The sequence below is a fragment of the Rousettus aegyptiacus genome, unplaced genomic scaffold (assembly GCF_014176215.1).
Source record: "Rousettus aegyptiacus isolate mRouAeg1 unplaced genomic scaffold, mRouAeg1.p scaffold_m13_p_3, whole genome shotgun sequence".
Taxonomy (NCBI): Eukaryota; Metazoa; Chordata; class Mammalia; order Chiroptera; family Pteropodidae; genus Rousettus; species Rousettus aegyptiacus.
The window spans coordinates 150,771,299-150,790,139 of record NW_023416306.1 but is presented as its reverse complement, the minus strand read 5'-3'; the positions used below and the strand labels follow the sequence as shown (position 1 = coordinate 150,790,139).

At 40.0% G+C, this 18,841-nt stretch overlaps 1 protein-coding gene across 19 annotated transcripts in view; it reads right to left on the bottom strand.

The window, feature by feature from the left end:
• Positions 1–18,841, bottom strand: part of SIPA1L1 (signal induced proliferation associated 1 like 1) — a 317,068-nt gene that overhangs the window by 21,928 nt on the left and 276,299 nt on the right. For all 19 annotated transcript variants that reach the window (XM_016118662.2, XM_016118665.2, XM_016118659.2 and 16 more), the window contains 3 exons: positions 16,935–17,053; positions 13,418–13,860; positions 300–539 (listed from right to left, as the gene is read on the bottom strand). In XM_016118662.2, the coding sequence (XP_015974148.1) occupies positions 300–539; positions 13,418–13,860; positions 16,935–17,053 (802 nt within the window). The remainder of the gene's footprint in view (positions 1–299; positions 540–13,417; positions 13,861–16,934; positions 17,054–18,841) is intronic.

Here is an 18,841-nt window from a genome sequence, read left to right as displayed (position 1 = left end):
CAACCCCTCGGGGTTACGGAATGTATGCCCCATGGATAAGGGGGGGACTGCTTTACTCTTTCCTGGGAGATCGAAGATTTTCAGATCTGAATGTATTCCAATACACTTTATTTAAGGAATGAGGTGGAGAAGTACTTTAAGACAAGTTTTACTTAGAAAAAAAAATCTCTCTACCAAACCAACTCTTCCCCACCTGCCGGCCCTGTGCCTCCTTGTCTGTAGTAAATGCCCCCAAACTTTTCTATTCTCTGTCATGTTAAAAGCAAACCTCCCAGTAAGAGAAGCAAAAGAATTCTTACTTTCTTGTGTCCATGAACCCCACGGAGTTGATGGTTCCTTCGGGTTTTTTCCATCCAATCAGGTACTTGCTAGTAGCGCCCTGGCGCGGGTAGAAAGTCCTAGGACCAGACGAAGAGGACGAGGAAGAAGAGAAGGAAGGTGCGAGCTGCGAGGAGGCGGCAGGATGAAGCTCTTCTTTAGGTGAACTTCTGGCACTGGTGAAGACGACGGGGCTGGCAGAGTGCCGCGAGCTCATGGTGCTGAGGGGAAGCAGGACAAAGACAACGTGACCCACGTGTGCGTGTGTGCATTCGAGGGCCATATGCCAGCTATAAAAGTGTCATCCAGGATAGGGGTTATGGCTGGGTTAAAGAACAATGAATATTTCATAAAGTATTAATGGGGATGGCCGGCTGGCCTTCCTGGCTTTCTCATTATAATTTAAATGTCTGTTGTCAAAGGGAAAGACGGTCACTGGGGCTTGGTCTGCACTTTAAGTTAAAAAGTAAAAATAGTGAAGACGGTCAGAGATGCTTGACATGTGCTGGCACCACTGAGGATTTTTACAGTGAAGTGCAGAAGAAGCGAGTGATAGGAAAGTCTGCAGTCAAAGGCCCAGCAGTCTCGACGGCTGTCTTTCTTGCCTTCCTTAGAACTAAAGGTCATGGCGACGCTCGCCAGGCCCAAGCCGAGGACAGAGGAGACTGGATCAGACAGTTTTCCACACACTCACATCCAAGGCCAAAGTGACACACTGAGGCCTTCTTCCCAAAGACATCTGGCATTAATACTGGCTCTGTAAAAATATGTTCATCAGAGCTATTTACCTTATACACGAAAAACTCAAAATGGATTAAAGACGTGAACATAAGATCTGAAACTGTAAAACTCCTAGATGAAAACATAGGGGGAAATCAAGCTCCTTGATTTCAGACTCGGCAATGATTTTTTGGGGATTTGATACCAAAAACAAAGATGACAAAAGCAAAAAAAAGTCAGACTATATCGATTCAAAAAAGCTTCTTACAGCAAAGAACACCGTTAACAACAATAAAAAAGGCAATCTACAAAATAAGAGAAAACATCTATCTGATAAAAGGTCAATATCCAAAAAAAATAAAATTTATATATATACACATATAGAACTCAAACTCAATAGAAGAAAAAAACACACCAATTTAAAAATGGGCAGAGGATCTGAATAGACATTTTTCCAAAAGAAGGCATACAAATGGCCAACAGGCACATGAAAAAGTGTTCGACATCACTAATCGTCAGGGAAATGCAAATCGAAACCACAAGATCATCGCCTCACACTTGTCAAAAAGACAAGAAATAACAAGTGTGGGCAAGGATGGGGAGAAAAGGGAATCCTTATGGATTGTTGGTGGGATTGCAAATTGGGGCAACCACTGTGGAACACAGTATGAAGGTTCCTTAAAAAATAAAATATAGAACTACCATATGATCCAGCAATTCCACTTCTGGATTTTATCCAAAGAAAACAAAAATACTATCTCAAAGATATATGTGTCCCAATGTTCGCTGCAGCATTATTTGCAATAGCCAAGACATGGAAGCAGCCTAAGTGTCCATCAATGATAAAGAAAATGTGGTACTATGTACACACGCACACGTATATACACAAACACACAATGGGATATTATTCATCCAAAAAAGAAAACGCTGCCTTTTGCAATAACATGAATGGATCTTGGGGGCATTATGCTAAGCCAGACAGAGAAAGACAAATATTGTCTCACTTATATGTATAAACTACAAAACCCCCCAAATTCATAGCAACATAACAGATTGGTTGTTGTCAGAGGTGAGGGGTGGGTGAAACGGGTGAAGGGGTCTAAAGGTAAAAACTCTGGTTCGAAGATAAAGAAGTCCTCAGGATATAAGATACAGCATGGTAACTAAAAATAAAAAGCTGTTTATCATCAATGTATTTTAAACGTTGGTTAAAGATTACAAAACTAACGTCTCTAGGACTTAAGGAAAAGGCTACTCATTATACTTTTAAAATTCGGAGGCAGAATTTTCAAAATTGGGAATGAGAGTTTAAGTTGACCACAAACCTGGAGTGCCTTTAATTGTAAGATTTTCCTACTTCTTCCCCAGAGACCGCACAGGATCTAAGTTCACACTATATGAGCCCTAATGAGTTCTCCAGCTTAGGCTGAGACCAAAGACAGGTGACTCTCACTATGATGGACTTTGTTACTGAAGGTTTAATCAATAGCATGTAGTCTTAAATCATTCCTCAATAGCATTTCCTTTTGTCCCAAACTAATGGTCCTAATCTGATCTGAATAACGTATAGATTTTAGTTCACGAAACACATGAATATTGATTCCTTGGCTAGGACAAATGTGCTATAGTAGTGTAAGACGACGACAACAGAAGAAACCAGGAACTCTCTGTACCACCTATGCAACTTCTCTGCAAATCAACAACTATTCTAAAATTTAAAAAAATGGAAAAATATTCATAAAATAAAAACTAAGACAATATCCCAAACAAAAACACAAAAACCCCCAAATCATAATGGTCCCAGGAGAATGCATACAGATGAAAATAAATTTTGAACCCCACTGCAAACCTTATATAAAAACCAATTCCGGCTGGATCGTATATTTAAATGTACATCTAAAAATTCTGAGCAATAACATGGACAAACACTTTAATGATAGAAGTGGAGATTCTTTAATAGGATTTTAAAGGACTGAACCCTGTTAAAAGAAGTATTTGTCCAAAGACAGACAGCAGTAGAATGCATGTAAAATAGATATCCAACGATGGGTTCCTATCCAGTACATATAACTAATTCGTAAAAAATCAACAAGATAGACGACCCAATAGAAAAATGGGCAGAGATCTGAAAAGGAATTTTACAAAAGAGGGTATCAAAAAGACCAACAAACATCGGTGCTCAACATAGTTATTGAGAAAATGCAAATTGAAGCCAAAAAGAGAGACCACTACACACCTACCAGAATGACTAAAGTTGTAAAGACTTGCAATATCAAGATCCAGAAAGGATATGAAGTAACTAGAACTCGTATACCTGGCTGGCAAGAGTGTTAGCTGTTTTATCCACTTTGGCAAACTGGTTCGCAGTCTCTGCTACAGTTTAATGGATGTATGTTCTATGTCTTAGCAATCCTACTCATAGGTATACACCCAAAAGAAATTCATACATATTGTGTACCAAAGGACACACACGAGAATCCGTAATATCCCCAAACTCAAAACACTCGAAATGTTCATCAACAAGAGAACGGATAAATAAGTTGTGATGTGTTCACACAATGTAAATACACTGCAGCGCTGAAAATAAACTAATGCCACCTATGACACATGGATAAATCTCACCAACATAATGTTGACTTAAAGACACCAGACACAGAATAATACATATGGTCTAACTCTATTTATATAAATCCCCACAACAGGCACCATGAGTGTAGGATTTTAGGATTCAAGGTTGTGTTACCTTGGGGAGGAGGTGGGAGTACCAGGCATGTGGGAAGGAGTGTCTGGATGTTGGCAATGTTCTAGTTCTTGATCTGGGTAGTGATTACATGGGTGTGTTCACACTGTGAAAATTCATCCTGCTGTACACTCATGATCTGTGCCTTCCTCAATGTGCTGTACTTTACTGAAAACACACCCACAAATGTAAAGCAAAAGGAGATGACCTGAAAGGGGAAGGTCTTATCAGTCCACGAGGCTCTGCGACAGACTGGAGCTGGGCGAGGTGTGGGGGGAGGAACAGGACACGGCACAGGTGATCTGGAAGTTTTTCCACACCAAATGGGCCTTAGTACTTCAGACCAAATGTTATCATCTCCTTTAGTTTTGTAACTAAGGAGGAAGAATTGGGCTCACACTTTACAAAAAAGAGAGAATAATAAGAAATGACTAGCCACACTCTAATCCCTCTAACATTTTTCCCCCCCAAATATTTTTTCTAGCTAGAGGGGAAGGGAAAAATCTCTGAGGGCAACATAAATTGAAAAGCAATGCAACCTCATCTCATTTTTACCTCTTGGTAACAAATGTCCCATTTGTTTGCTTTAAAAATTAACGAAAAAAGAGAATGCAAAACTCTTCCATAAGCACCATATATTATTAAATCAGTAAGAACAAAATAATAGTAGGAGAAAGGAGCACCAAAAAAGAAAGAAAAAGGAAGCAGAGAAATACTTTATATAAAGACAGAGGCAGACAGTAACATCAGAGACTCAGGTTAAACATGCATTAAACACAGACGGCACTGACAGAGAGAAGCTTCTAAAACTTTCAGAGTGCAACCTTCGAGATAGTAAAAAACAATATGGCAGGCTTGTGGCTATTTGTTAGTTACTTAACGACAAGATCTAATCTTGGTTTGCAGATTTTGTTCATCTGACTGTACCTACCCTATATACATTTTATAACACACATGATGATATCTCAAGCCTCAAGTGTGGTTAGTGTCTGAAGCAGATTTCAATGAAGTGAAATGCAATGAATCAAGGTCTAATGTATATACCTCTCGGCTTGGATAATCATGTGCTTGCTTTACCTGCCTTAACTAGTATTTACAATTGAGTGCAAGTGTGTTTGAATTACTAGAGGCGGTTCTCACCTTTTAAATATGTTAAAATACAGACTGCCCCACCAAGGATTCTGAATCAGTAGGATGGGTGGGATGGAGAGATGTGAGAATTTGCACCGAGGCATTCTCAGCTGAGGCTGTGGGCTCACTCACACTGCAAACCACTGTACCAGAGATGCACTCGAGTTGCCCATATTTTACCTTTCTCAGCAACAAGTGTCTTAATATGATAACCATGGCATTCAAAACGCCAGGGCTTTCAAAGCCTAAATGTTCAAAATAGAAATAATTAGCTGTGAGTGCATAGTCTGCTAATTACATATTCTTCCTCCATGTTTTACGAAACAGATATGAGAGTTTTAGCCATAATGTACATATTGCATAAAAGGGAAAGTTATAGAAAAGGCTTTGAGACATTACAGGAAAGAGCAATATATACAGTATATATAGCTGGGAGCTCTTCCTGTCTGAATTTAATTACAAATATTTCTCTGAGAAGCATTTAAGTTCTTGCACTAGATTACAAACTCTTTGAAGGCAGGGCTTTACCTTTGTGTATCTAACAATGCCAGAATACAGCAGACTTCCAATGAAATATTTTTTGAACAAAGGGTTTCACTTTAGCGTTTATGTAGCATATGGTATCTTTAACTTCTTTATGTTGTTTATATTCTGTCTTCCTGTCTAAATACAAGCTCCATGAGGGGGGAAATTTTTGTCTGTTTTGTTTGCTACTATATTCTCCATTCCTAGAACAAGTCCTGCGCCCTTGTAGGCATGGAATATTTGATGAAAGAACCTTTCGAATAACTGATAAATTAGCCATCCATTTCAAATGCTACTATATTCTCCATTCCTAGAACAAGTCCTGCGCCCTTGTAGGCATGGAATATTTGATGAAAGAACCTTTCGAATAACTGATAAATTAGCCATCCATTTCAAATGTAAGGAGGGGTTATGGATGAAGAGAATGTATTATACTGTATTTAAAACTGGATGTTGCTCTGTTTTTATTGTAAGAAATTAAATCTACAGATTACATTTCTGTAATGAGTGTATTTTTAAAAGGAGAGTTGCTTAAATAAGACCTTGGAATGTGATCATTAGTTTCATCTGTGAACATGATGGCTAACATGAGCTCCCAGCAACCTTCTGCTCATAGTCCCACTTAACAAGTGATTAGAGTTGGGAGCAAAGGTAGAAGCATAAACAAATAATTCATTAACATACACAACACTATAGTCAGGTGAGCACTTGAGTATGCTTACTTGGCTTCGAATTCAGCAGGCACATGAGGGTTGCCTGGGAACTTTTAAAACACACATTCTTGGGCTCTAATCCCAGAGATTTTAATGTAATAGACTTGGAGAGGTACCTGGGTTGTGTACTTTGGCAAAATCTCCACCAAGTGTGCACACCAATTGAGAACTACTGCTTGAATCCACTGAATTATTCATATTGTTATGACTCTGTCAAAACCCATATTGTCAAGATCAAGAAGGTGACGTCACTAGAGCAGTGTTTCTCCAGACACGGACCGTGGCCACCTGCAGGTGTTGATGTACATGAAGATTCTTTGGACATATCAGATTTTCTAGAGTCCCAGAAATCTGCATTGTAATAAACTCCCAAGGGACTCTGACGTCCCTAGGGTTTAAGTACTATGGCATGTGCCCCTCAGCTCTTCCCATTCTAAAATGGGTCATCTCCTCCTTCCTTTGTGGCCCCATCTCTGGCCCAGCCATGGGTGGGGCTCCTTGAAGCTGACCAACCTTGCTGGCTTCGTACCACCTACAGAAGTGTTTACCCACACACTTCCCTGAGAATCTCTGCAGTTGCTTTAATAACAAAACAACTAAAATGAAGCTGTCAGCTTTATACTCGCAAAGGGGAGCGTGTGCTGGGCTGTTTCATTCTCCTAGAGATTTCATGTCAATTCGGTAAGCTGCAATTCAGTTTTACCCAGGGCAAATTAGGCCCCTCTACAGGAACTATGTAAGAAGATAATGAGCCAATAATACGGAACAAAAAGAGAATAGCAATAGACATGTTACAAAGCAACAGCTACTTTTCTCATTATATCAAAAGTGAGTTGAACTATGAGTATGGCCAAACTGGTACCACTAAGAATTTAGTGAGGATGTTCCTGGATTCCTCAGGAAGAGATCACTAGGTTTATTCTTTATATAAGCAATAGGGTATTTCCTCTTTCCTAAAAATGACCAACCTTTGATTTGTGTGGCCATTCCAGGAGATGAATTTTGAAAAGGAAGAGAGGGCACATACGCATGACATCATATACGGAGAGGAGAAGTGGCAACGGGGTGACTGAGGATCTGGGACAGTCTGCATCTGTCCAAACTTTTCATCTTGACCTGATGAAACCATGAACCAAATGTGCTGTGGCCTCGCTACGTCACATTCCCAGTTGTGGGGAAACTTTACAGCTCAGGACTCTACATGACCAACCTGCAGAAAGGGAGCTTGTCACAGCAGGGCCACTTACAGAGGAGGAGCTACATCTGTGTGTGGACCCTGCAAAGGGAGGAACTACACAAGAGAGGCCAGCCTGAATGCTATGAATCTGAGCCCCAAGTGCCGAAGTGGTGAGGGCCTGGGATCTGTTCTGCATTGTCACTGAGACCTCCTCCTCCTGAGGAAAACATCTGCCAGCTACTCTGTGCAGCTATAAGCTGCCAAAGGAAACTTTTGGAGTCATCTACTGTTCAGGAATGACATGGAAAGGAGAGATTTTAGACAGGCTGTGTCCGCTAAAGATGACATTTTCAGGAAGAATGGCAATTAGTCACCTGTCAAACGGCTGTAGCAAAGGCTGGATGGTGGCCTAACACAAAGAGGAGGGGAGCCGATAGGTTTTCCTGTGATTACTTGTAAAAAAACAACCCTTTGGGTGAGAGATAATGTGGAGGATAATGACTGAGGAGGACTGCGTCTTCCCACTGTGTTCAGCACGAGCCAGTTCTGTCTGATACAGGGCTCTACAATTCAGGACGGGGCCTTCAGAAGGCTCTAACTCTAAAGGATTGGAAGGGGGTAAAAATTAGGAATGATTAAGCTGGCAAAGGGGATATCTAAGTGACTGCAGCAAAAAAAAAAAAAAAAAAAAACCTGTTCACATACAATAGAAAGACATTTAATAAGTGCAGGAGGACACTAATAGATAAAGCATGGGGAAAAATGAGGCCAGGCATATACTGCAGAAGAGGCCTCGGGGAGTCACTGTGGACCGCAGGCTGAGTACATCCACAATGCCGAGCTACTTAACAGGATGCTAACGAGATGACTATGAATATTATCATTTCATTAGGCAGAGCTGAGAAGAGTCTCATGTTCAGGTTTCACAACTAAAAAGGATTTTTAAAAGCCAAGAAAAAAAATTGAGAGGCAAAAATATGATGATAGTATCAATCACATAAAGATAGAGGAGTTCAGGGAGATACTTTTTTCTTGAGGAAAGAGTAGCTAGATAACTGCATTAAGGCTGGGGATGCAGAACTTAAAAAAAGAAATGTTAGAAAACCTTTTGTCTTAAAGAACATTTATAGTTTGCAATACACTTGATAGCCATTTTTATTCTCAACAAACACACACAAAAAAACATTTAATAAATGGGCCAGGTATTATTAAATTATAGATTAGGGACGAGTTTGGAGGAATGGCAAGACTGCTCAAAGGCCACACGGCTGGTCAATAGTAGAACTGAGACTTGGACCTGAATCTCAGGATCCAAATCTATTTTCCCTATTTTTCTCTCTCGATTTGCTTGGAAGTGGAGGACTATTACAGTTTCTTTTTTTAAAAATTGTTTTTAAGTGGCCTCTTGTTGATATCTATAAATTTTATAATTTTAGACTTCAAAAATCTTATTCATGTTTAGAGAAGATTCAGCTAAAAAAACCCACATTTATTTTCTCTTAATTATATATTTAAGCTTCAGCTAGAGGAATTTGAAATAGGTAGATATGGGACAAAGTTATGAACAGGGAGAGGTCTTAAGTTGTGGCATCTCTCTGAGATTATTTCTCTCACCCTGCCTCCTCTTTTAAACAATTGGATAAATTCTCGTCTTGGTAGGATGGTTTAAATATGACAAGGAATGGACTCTGTCCTTTCAGAATCCCTTTGCTCTTACAATTTAATGGCATTTGGAGAATCTGGGCTTCCCATATCAACTGAATAAGTGGATTAGTTGCTTCAAAGAACAAAGTGATAATAAATGTTGGTGAGCTCTGTATCAAGCAGTATTTGACATCTGTGGCCTGACAGAGGTCGCATTTGCTCAATGTTCACTTGAAATTTCAACCACGGTGGTTCTGTTTGTCAGGCTTGGAGGTTGGCTGGACATCACTAAAGTTCTGAATAAAATAATCACCCACTCCCATAAGCTGGACAATCAGATGGAGTTCTGCTGTATAAAAGCAAAACAGAATCCTGAATGTTCGCTGTGTGCAGGACCACAGAGCAAAAGTCACCAATGCGAACGATCCAGAAATGTACGGCAGGTCGAGTCTGCCACATGTTGAGAGGACCTGGGCTTGTCATTTTAGAGATACGCGCTTTCAAATTCTGAATTAGCCCAAAGCCCTTAGAAAAATAATATTCTCACCTTAAAACAAATATATAAATGAGAGGCAATTAATTGCTAGCAATTAAAAAAATTTCAGGAAGAAACAACTTAAGAGAAATGCTAAAGACAATGGAATAATTTCTAAACAAAGAATGAAGACAAAGGCATAATTTTCACAAACATAGAATGACAAAGAGGGCAGAGAATAAAATTTAACCACCCCAGCTCTAACACACACAGAGGCACAGATACTTCAGTGTGCTACAGCAGCCCAAGGCATGCCTTCATGTTCATGTAAACGAAATATAAGAAGCCCTTCTTTACCTCTCCTCTCAAGAGGCGTACAGCTTTTCTGGCATGAATAGTTAACTTATTAGGTCAATCAGAAAAAACACATTCATGACATTGAACTGTACTGACAACTGTGGGCAGGCATTTCTCCTGATCTTTACCCCTGTAGTGAATATCAGACACTAACCAACTTATACCCAGATTTGATTGCTATCTGCATATAAGCTTTATGACGTCTCTCTTCATTATATTTTGCAGATTAAAAAAGTCTCATATAGCAATAACATCATTAAAAAATTCATGCTGTAAAAGGACTTCATGTATATATTCTCATACATACACCTATACATAAAAGCACTATGGCTCTGTGTAAACATTGATACTTCGATACAAAAACCTTTGATATGTAATAGTAGTTTGTTTTCTAGAGGATTAGAGTTGAAGATTTATGCTATTTTTGAAAAGGTTTGTTAGAGACTCTGAATCGTCACGCAAAAAGTGGAAACACTAAGGAAGAAGTTATTCCTATTTGTTCATCAAAATATATTGAGCAACTAACTCTCTCCTATGCTCAGGTGGCACGCACTATGCAAAGGTGCTGAGAGACATACCAGGGGAGACATCCTCTTGAACTGGATGGCAGTAAAGATGTATACGTGATCACGGAAGTGGGTACCGGGTTCGCAGGGGCCTATTCCCCACAGAACGAAGGCAGCAGAAGGGCTGGCTAATGAGGCTGTACAGGCCAGGTCACGATGTTGCAGAAGAGATGTCTATGTACAAGTATGAGGCAGGGTTCTTAGCTTTGTAATGTGTTCTCTTAAATCTAGCTCTGACATTGGCCACATCACTGGGTACCAAGAGTAGAGCACCACACAAACTGGTACTGTCTACTGCCAAGGCCAGAACTCTTAAGAAGAAAAATGAACCCAGCTTGTTAGAGTATATTAAAATCTGAACTATCTTCACCTCTCCTATGCTCACCATGATCATTTTTTTTTTTTGAGCGATTCATTTTAAGACTGGAAAGTAAAACAGCCATTACAAAAAAAATAAAAGAAAATCTCTAACTTTCTAAGCATCAAAGAACACACACACACACGCATGCACATGCACACACACATGCACGCACGCACGCGCGCACACATGCACACACACACTCTCTCTCTCATTCATTCTAGGGAGCAACACTTTAGAGCAATTAATAGACTTTTTAATTATAGAAAGTTATCAGTGTATACGGCTTCTTTAAATGACATTTGAATATAACAACTCTATGTAATTACCAACCTACATTAATGCAGTTCTCAAGGGGTGCCACAAAAAAAAAAAAGAAAAAGAAAAAAAACCTGCACAATCATCAACAGGGAGCCCAGAGGACAGAGGGTGTAGGAACACAGCCCAGGCAGAAATACACAGTGGAACTTAATCACTGTAATTTAGATTTTGTCACCAAGTCCCAGGTACAAGCTCTTGTATGCACTGTCAAGAGATCTCCACATTAATTGCTGTTCCTGTCTTCTGAGGACACAAACACTCTAATTTGCAGTGATTTTAGTTTCTAGTAATGCGCACTAGGTGGCTAAGTCTCCCTTTCCTCTAGAATAGGAAGGTTGCTAAAGCTCTGATTATCCAGCTCACTCTGCCAAGATCAAAAAGCTGAAGTCACAAAGCATCTTCATTTACCAGAGTCAAGAAACAAATGTGACTCAATTTACCAGTGGGTGGGAAGCCCTGCCACTCTCCCTGAAAGGCCACATTCTTCTTTTCTCTAATAAGTTTGACTTTCAACAGAAGAGTTATTTCTACATGATGATTTAAATAATTTCTGCGTGGTCAGTTTGAAGCAGAAAATCTGGATGATCCTTTGAGGCCTTCAGGCAGCTCATCAGCACATTCTGATAGCGCAATCCCAGGTGCCTACTTTTCAAAGGGGACTTTGTAGATCCCCTGGGATTTGTCAGATATGTTAGATGGCATGGCCAATGTTTCGTGCTATGGCTTCAGAGGACCAGCTCTTTTCGACCTTACTCCATGGCGATGCCATTCTAGACAAGACCTCTATAACTATAACTGACTTTCTTCTCCCATCAAATTAGGACAGAGAAATATCCCTAGATAAAACATCATTCTTAAAAAAGGCATCCTCCTTTCAAAACAAAGAATGGAAAACCAAAGAAATAAGACACAATCTAAACTGAGAAACCACAGAGAAACTACTCTGAACTCAAAAATGTTCTAAGTCAATGCATGGGCTATAGTTAATAAAACGGTGGGGTGTGCCTAAAACAGCAAGTGTCATGATTCTGTGTCATGTGATTCTATATCCGTATTATATTATATGATATTTGAGGCCCAGTTTTCTGTTCTACTTTTCCAACCACAACTTTAGCCCACCTGATCACAAACATTCTATTTCCTGAATTGTAGAAAGGTCCCTGGATGTGCAGTACTCAAAAATACTGAGGCCACTTTGTCGATTTCCTTTTTTTGCTTGGGGGCGTGTAGTTTCCAGACCTATAGCAATAATTTTTTTTACTGCAATGTGGGAGTGGTAAACCAAGGCATAAAATGCTTCATATATCATAGGGCCAACCTGTTTTTTTAAAAGATGAGGAGCTCAAGAATCTCATCAGTAACAATACAGAGGCAATGAGAGAACTGAATATTTAACTGGTCAAGTTAAACGAATCCAAATTAAATGGAGGATGTCCTCTATCACGAAGGTTATCTGGGGTTTACTGACAGGTTTTGTGCCTGGATTCCCATTAGAAAAGTAAAACTAAATTCAGCTTCTCTGCTATTTTTCTTTGGGGCATAATAATAAAATAGGCTCAGAGGACAGCAAGGTTAGATGCCATCATACAAGCTGATCAATGACTGACAACAAAAAGTAAAAGGAGAAACTACCACAGAGAACAACAGGCCCCAGAAGACAGTGATGGAGTGTTTTCTTTGAAAGGAAGAATCCTGTCATACTTCGGGTTTTAGGTTCTAATCCAAAAAAAGAAATAAAAAAATGGTATTTATTTTGCCTTTCCAAGGATACAGGAAAATGTGTGCTTTTCTATTTTGAAAGGTAGATGAGATGTCTAATTTTAGCTACCCTTTTCTGTTGGACACCCCCCACCCTCCACACATCACTGTCAGGAGCCAATTATTGAAAAAAAAAAATCACCATGCAAACACTGGGTGATGTTCTCTGATACAGAGAAAGTGTAAAAGATGCGTTCAGCATTGTAAGTAATGCCACGTTAGTCTGAGAAAAGACCCCTTCCTTCTAAAAATACGGTCGAGTCTTCTTATGTCTTCAAAAGACTGTTCCATTCTTTCTCTATCACTAGCTGAAAGCCAAATTTACAAAATTCTTCTAATTCTGGAATGCAGTTAGGAAATATTTATAAAATTAAATATAACTTTATGAAGTCTAAAATCTTTGTAAATTTTTATCACATTTAAAATAATGTATTAGGATTAGAGGAAAAAAGTATTTTGGTGGCAAATAAAAAGCATTAAATATGTAAAAATAACTGACACTACGTGAAAACCCCCTTTCTTTATACACCGTTGAACAAAATACAGTGGGATGAGGCTGGAAACTCAATTTAGGACTGGGCTGGAGGGGGAGAAGCGGAAGAAAGGGTGGTTACCTTGTGTGGGAAGCAGCATCGTTTATACTGAAAGTGCTGTTCTCCCGTGTCAGAGGGCTGGACCCGGCCTGGCTCTTGCTGTGGATATCCAAGCTCAGGGAAGATTCTGTTTTCCGGTCCATGCCGTGGCTCTCTGTGTCTAAAGTCCGATCAACCATGGAGATCACTTCACTGGAACTATGCCACAGGGGTGCCACTTTCTCCTTGCCTGGCCCTGAGCGAGGAGACGACGTGGCAGCCCCCAGGGAGGCCGTGCTGCCGTGGCTGGGGCCATAGGAGGTGGTGTCAATGCCGCTGTCGGCAGAGGTGCCCTGCAGATAGTTGTAGCTGTTGAGTTCGGATTCTGTGCGGTCCCCATCGTACCACTTCTCGTCACTGTGGGCACTCGATGCGTTGCTGGAGAGGGTATTGCTGCTGGAGTGGCTTGAGTAGTGGCTATCAGACTGCAAGGGAAGCAGGTTGTACTCAGTACAGGTTCTGCTCCTCGAACATCAGGAAAAACACATGGCGGAATGACCCTCGGGCTGGGGTCTAGTCATGGGGTTCGTTCTCATGGCACAAAAATTCTGACGATGACAAACCAAAGAAGGACGGGAGGTGCCTGGGAAAACCCACTCAGAAGTGTCCATGGCAGAGAGCACTGGAAACTTTTTTTTAGAACCCATTTTTCATTATTTGACTTAAGCTCAAGTATCAATACTATTATGACAATTTTAATCAGAAAAAATATCTAACCTGTCATTAGGCTCTAATACCTTAATCAACAAATAAAAAGAAAAAGACTTCCAAAGGGCTTATAATTAGAAAAGCCCTATTTTGCTCAGAGTAAGTAGAAAGCAGAAGATAAGGCTTATTACTAAAGAGATCTCCGTTTTTGTCCCCAATTAGCAACTATTTAGGAGACAGCTTTCTAAAGAGTGCTTAGAGAAATAATTTATGCAGAGGTGCCAAGTCAATTCAATGGGGGTAAAATAGTCTTTTCAACAATTAGTATTGGGACAACTGGATATCCACATGGAAAAAAAGAATGAAGTTGGATCCTTACCATGTAGAAAAATGAACTCAAAAAGATCAAAGACCTAGATGTGAGAGCTAAACTTATTAAACACTCTTAGAGAAAACATAAGTACACATCTTCATGATTATGGATTATGCAATGGTTTCTTAGGACACCAAAAGCACACACACAAAAAGAAAAAAGTAGATAAATTAGACTTTATCGAAATTGAAAAATAGGCAAAGGATTTTAAATAGCCGTTTCTCCAAAGAAGATATACAAATGGTCAACAAGCCCATGAAAAGACACTCAGTATCTTCAGTCACAAGGGAAATGCAAATCAAAACCACAATGAGCGCATTTCACACGCACGCTAAGATGGCTGTAATCAAAAGGGCAGATAATAATGATAGTTAGTATTGTTGGTGGGAATCTAAAAGGGGACAGGGGACAGGGGACAGGTTGCTGTGCGAAAACAGTTATAATTCCATTTGCAGTATCGACTCAAGAGAAACGAAAATGTATGTTCACATTAATGTTAATAGCAGCATTATTCAAAATGGCTCCAAAACAGAAACAATGCAAATGTCCATCAACAGATAAATGAATAAAGAAATGAGGTACATTTATGCAATGGAATATTATTCAGTCATAAAAAAATGAAGTACTAATACATCTATGACATGGATGAACCTTCAAAAAATTATGCTAAGTGAAAGAAGCCAGACACAAAAGGCCCCATGTTATATGATCCCATTCATATGAAATGTCCCAAATGTACACATAGATAGAAACAGAAAGCAGATTAGTAGTTGTGCAGAGCTTGGAGAGGCAGGGAGAGGCAGGGTGACTGCCTGAGGATAGAGGGTTATTTTTGAGGGGTGATAAAAATGTTCTAGAGTTAGATCCTGGTGCTGGTTGCACAATTCTGTGAATACAGTAAAACCAAAAAATTGTATACTTTAAATGAAATGACTATTATGGTATGTGAATCATATCTCAATAAACTGTGAACAGAACCTTTTCTACACAGTGGCTTCCTTAGAACATTTTACGATTTGCCAAAGAAATAAGATTTCAAAAGACATCTGAATAATATTTTAAATTAGACGAAGGCAGAAAGTTCAGATACTTGGTGGAGTTTAAGAGAAAAGAAGAGGAACTCTGTGAGTGTGAGTGTGTGTGTGTGTGGGGGGGGGCAAGAGGAGGATACTTAAGTTTCACCTCAAAGTGAAGCATACAGATCGCTTCTCTTTAAACAAGAACCAATTCCAGTTACTTTACTGGTGCTACCTCTAGTTTTTCTCAGCAACTTTCACATCATTAGGCCTTTGCTTATTTTTACTGTTTGTAGGGCAGAACTTCCTTAGCCTGTGCCATAGAACTTGGTGGCCTCCAGACACATGTGGCTACTGAGCACTTCAAATGTGGCTAATCCGAACTGAGAAGTGCCGAGAGAGTGAAGTACACAAAAGATTTCTACAGAAATATTACGGGAACCGCTTTTGTAATTTTTTAATTTTCCAGTGGCCAAGTTTTAAAAAGTCGAAAGAGACAGGTGAAAATAATTTTAAGAGTATGTTTTCTCTAATCCAATCTATTCGAAATGTTATTTTACCATGTAATCCATACAAAAATTGTTAATGAAGGAAGGGAAACGACAAGATCGACTAGGGTGATCTATCCCTTCCAGGCAGAAGAGTGACGACCTCACATTTGCCATGTAAACCTCTCTCCACGCAGCCTGTGTGTGTGTGTGTGTGTGTGTGTGTGCGCGCGCGCGCGCGCGGGGCCGCCTCCCGCATGCATGGGCACATATTCTCTCTCGCCCTTTTTAGCTTCTATATTCATTTCACTAGAGCAAAACTACAGGAGACCTCTCACTGAAAGTTCTCTGAGCATCTTATAAATTAATGAATATAAAATACAGTGTTTCCTCATCCAGTAATTCCTTATCCTATAGAATGATGAAAATGTACATACACATTCCAGTGAATAGACAAGACCAAAGAAATCAGCTGCATTTAAAGGCGGAAGAAACGATAACCTCCATTCCTGATTCTGCCTGTAGGTGATAAGGAATTGTGTGCCTACGGTGAAAGGGCAAAAATGTGTGTAGCTATGGAGATAAGAGAAGCAGCAGGGGGAGTTGTCAGGAAGCTGTGCGTCCACTTGACTGATGCTCCAACCATATCTCATGCTTGCAACTGTGTAAGCAAATAAAATCCATTTCTAACACATTTCTGTTCCTAATGTTTTAGGACTGTTTGTGATTGGATCACACTGCCTTCCCTCCAGATCAGTGGAGGTAGCAGGTGCGTACCAAGGAGGAATTTCAATTTATTTCAAAGCAACCTTAGGGCCCTGGACAGCAGAAATTCCAGGGCCATGCCGGCAAATGCCTGCCTCCTGCCAGGATGACTTGCACCACGTGGAAGAGAGAACAGAGAAGATCTGTACATTGTAAGGAAGGCACATTGCTAAGAATCTATCATTTTTATTATTTTATGGTTAACTTACATGCCCTTGCTTGTTCGGAGACAAGTGAACCACTGGATCCTGCCGCATTAACCTCCCACTGGGGCTCTCTCGGAAGGCTGGCAGCACCTTCGATACTGCTGGGAGATGGCACGTTGGCTCTGGAATACAGCACAGGACATTATGGTGCGGGCACTAAACCGATCACAGCACATGTTGACAAATGAAGACAGCTTGCCACTGCATTTCTTAGTTCACTGATCAGCAAACTCTGAATATCAGCAGTAAGCTCGTTGAGAGTTTGCAAAAGAGACAGCATGTCAGAAGCTAAGTGGCTGATGGGTAAAGCTTGCAGCTGGTGACCATGTGTCATGTCATACACATTAGCATAGCCAAGAACCACCAAACCAAAGGCCATGAACAAGGTGACAAAGTTAGGAATTAACTTTTGGTTTGGGGGGAAAGTCTAGAAGATATGGATTGAACTTATGAAATTCATTCATTACAAAGTGTGGCTAACCTAGCTTGGTCTATATTACCTAGACAGGCATGGATGCAATCATATGTTACTTACCATGACACTTTGGAAATATTTTACCTGTATATTCATGCTGCTCGAGGAAAAAAGAATTGAAATCCTGAGGTCCTCTATAACTGTAAGCTAAGCACAACAGAAAAGACACACAGCAACTAGTTTACTTAAGCAATTGCTTCCTTTCGGACTCCAAGCTGGTGTTCATGACAGGGTTCCAAGGGTGAAAGGTGAGCGATTTTGCTTCCTTAACACTCCTAGAACTAACAGCAACAATTCTGGACTTCTGCAACACTATTCCTAACACGTAAAGGATGGGGCGACATACTCTCAACCATTTCCAAAAGCAGAGAGGCAGAAAAAAAGGAACATCCACCGAGATGTGTGAGCCAACTAAGCAAGCTAAACTCCTCACCTCCACTGGGGACCCAGCTGCTAACACACTGATGTACAAACACAGGTCCTGGTAACAAATAAGAATCTCCACAACATTTTCAATGAGTCATTAGAGATTTTGCTCTTACAAATTGGGGGTGTACAAAAATCAGACTTTTACACACTAAATACAGTGCACTGAGTTATGAGAACATATAATTTTTCTTCTCGATTTCTCCCTAGCATGGTTTACACCAACTAAGTGCCAGATTCTTTCTGATGTGCCAGTTAGAAAAGGCTGAGTTAGTCTTCTGGGATGCTGGAATATAAAAAAATTAATAAAAATTTATTTTACTATTCGAAGAATTTTAGATAAAGGCCACTGGTTGGTAAAAAAAAAAAGGCTTCTCTGGCAGGCTCTAGGGGTATCTTATATATAAAAAAAAGGTATATCTTACTAAAAGGATGAACAAATGAGTTGAAAGGATTTATTAATCTTAATTTCAGAGTCTTATCTATTAAAAGTGGGATGCCACTAAACTAAAGGGGATACAAGAAAAAAGACTAGAGAGAGGTTTGTGTGAAAGAATAAATATGAGTCTAGGAGGCACCTTGTAATTACCCTTTCTAGTCCCAAATACCTTTTCATTCCCCATATGACATCACATGAGTAGGAAGTGTGATACTGAACTCTGCACAAAGGGCTTGCTGGCAGCTTTGTTCAAAGCCTGCGCTAGAAGCCAAAAAAAGCTGCTGAAGTTATGCTGAAGAAGGGATCCTTTGCACATGTGTGGTTACCATCTCAACAGTATCAAAACATATGGGATTAAAAACATTCTGTCAAGAGCAGAACAGCGGATCAGAATATACTCAGGTTTTCTGTGTTAGGGTGGGTGGGATGAGAGTGGGGAATGACAGATGGCTTCAATAACAAGGCACATCTCACTGAAGTTACTGGAACAAAGCCTATCTTCAGAACCTAGGAATTACATTTCTCTTTCTCAACTGCTGTCTTAGCTTAATACATCTCTATTCTCTTCTA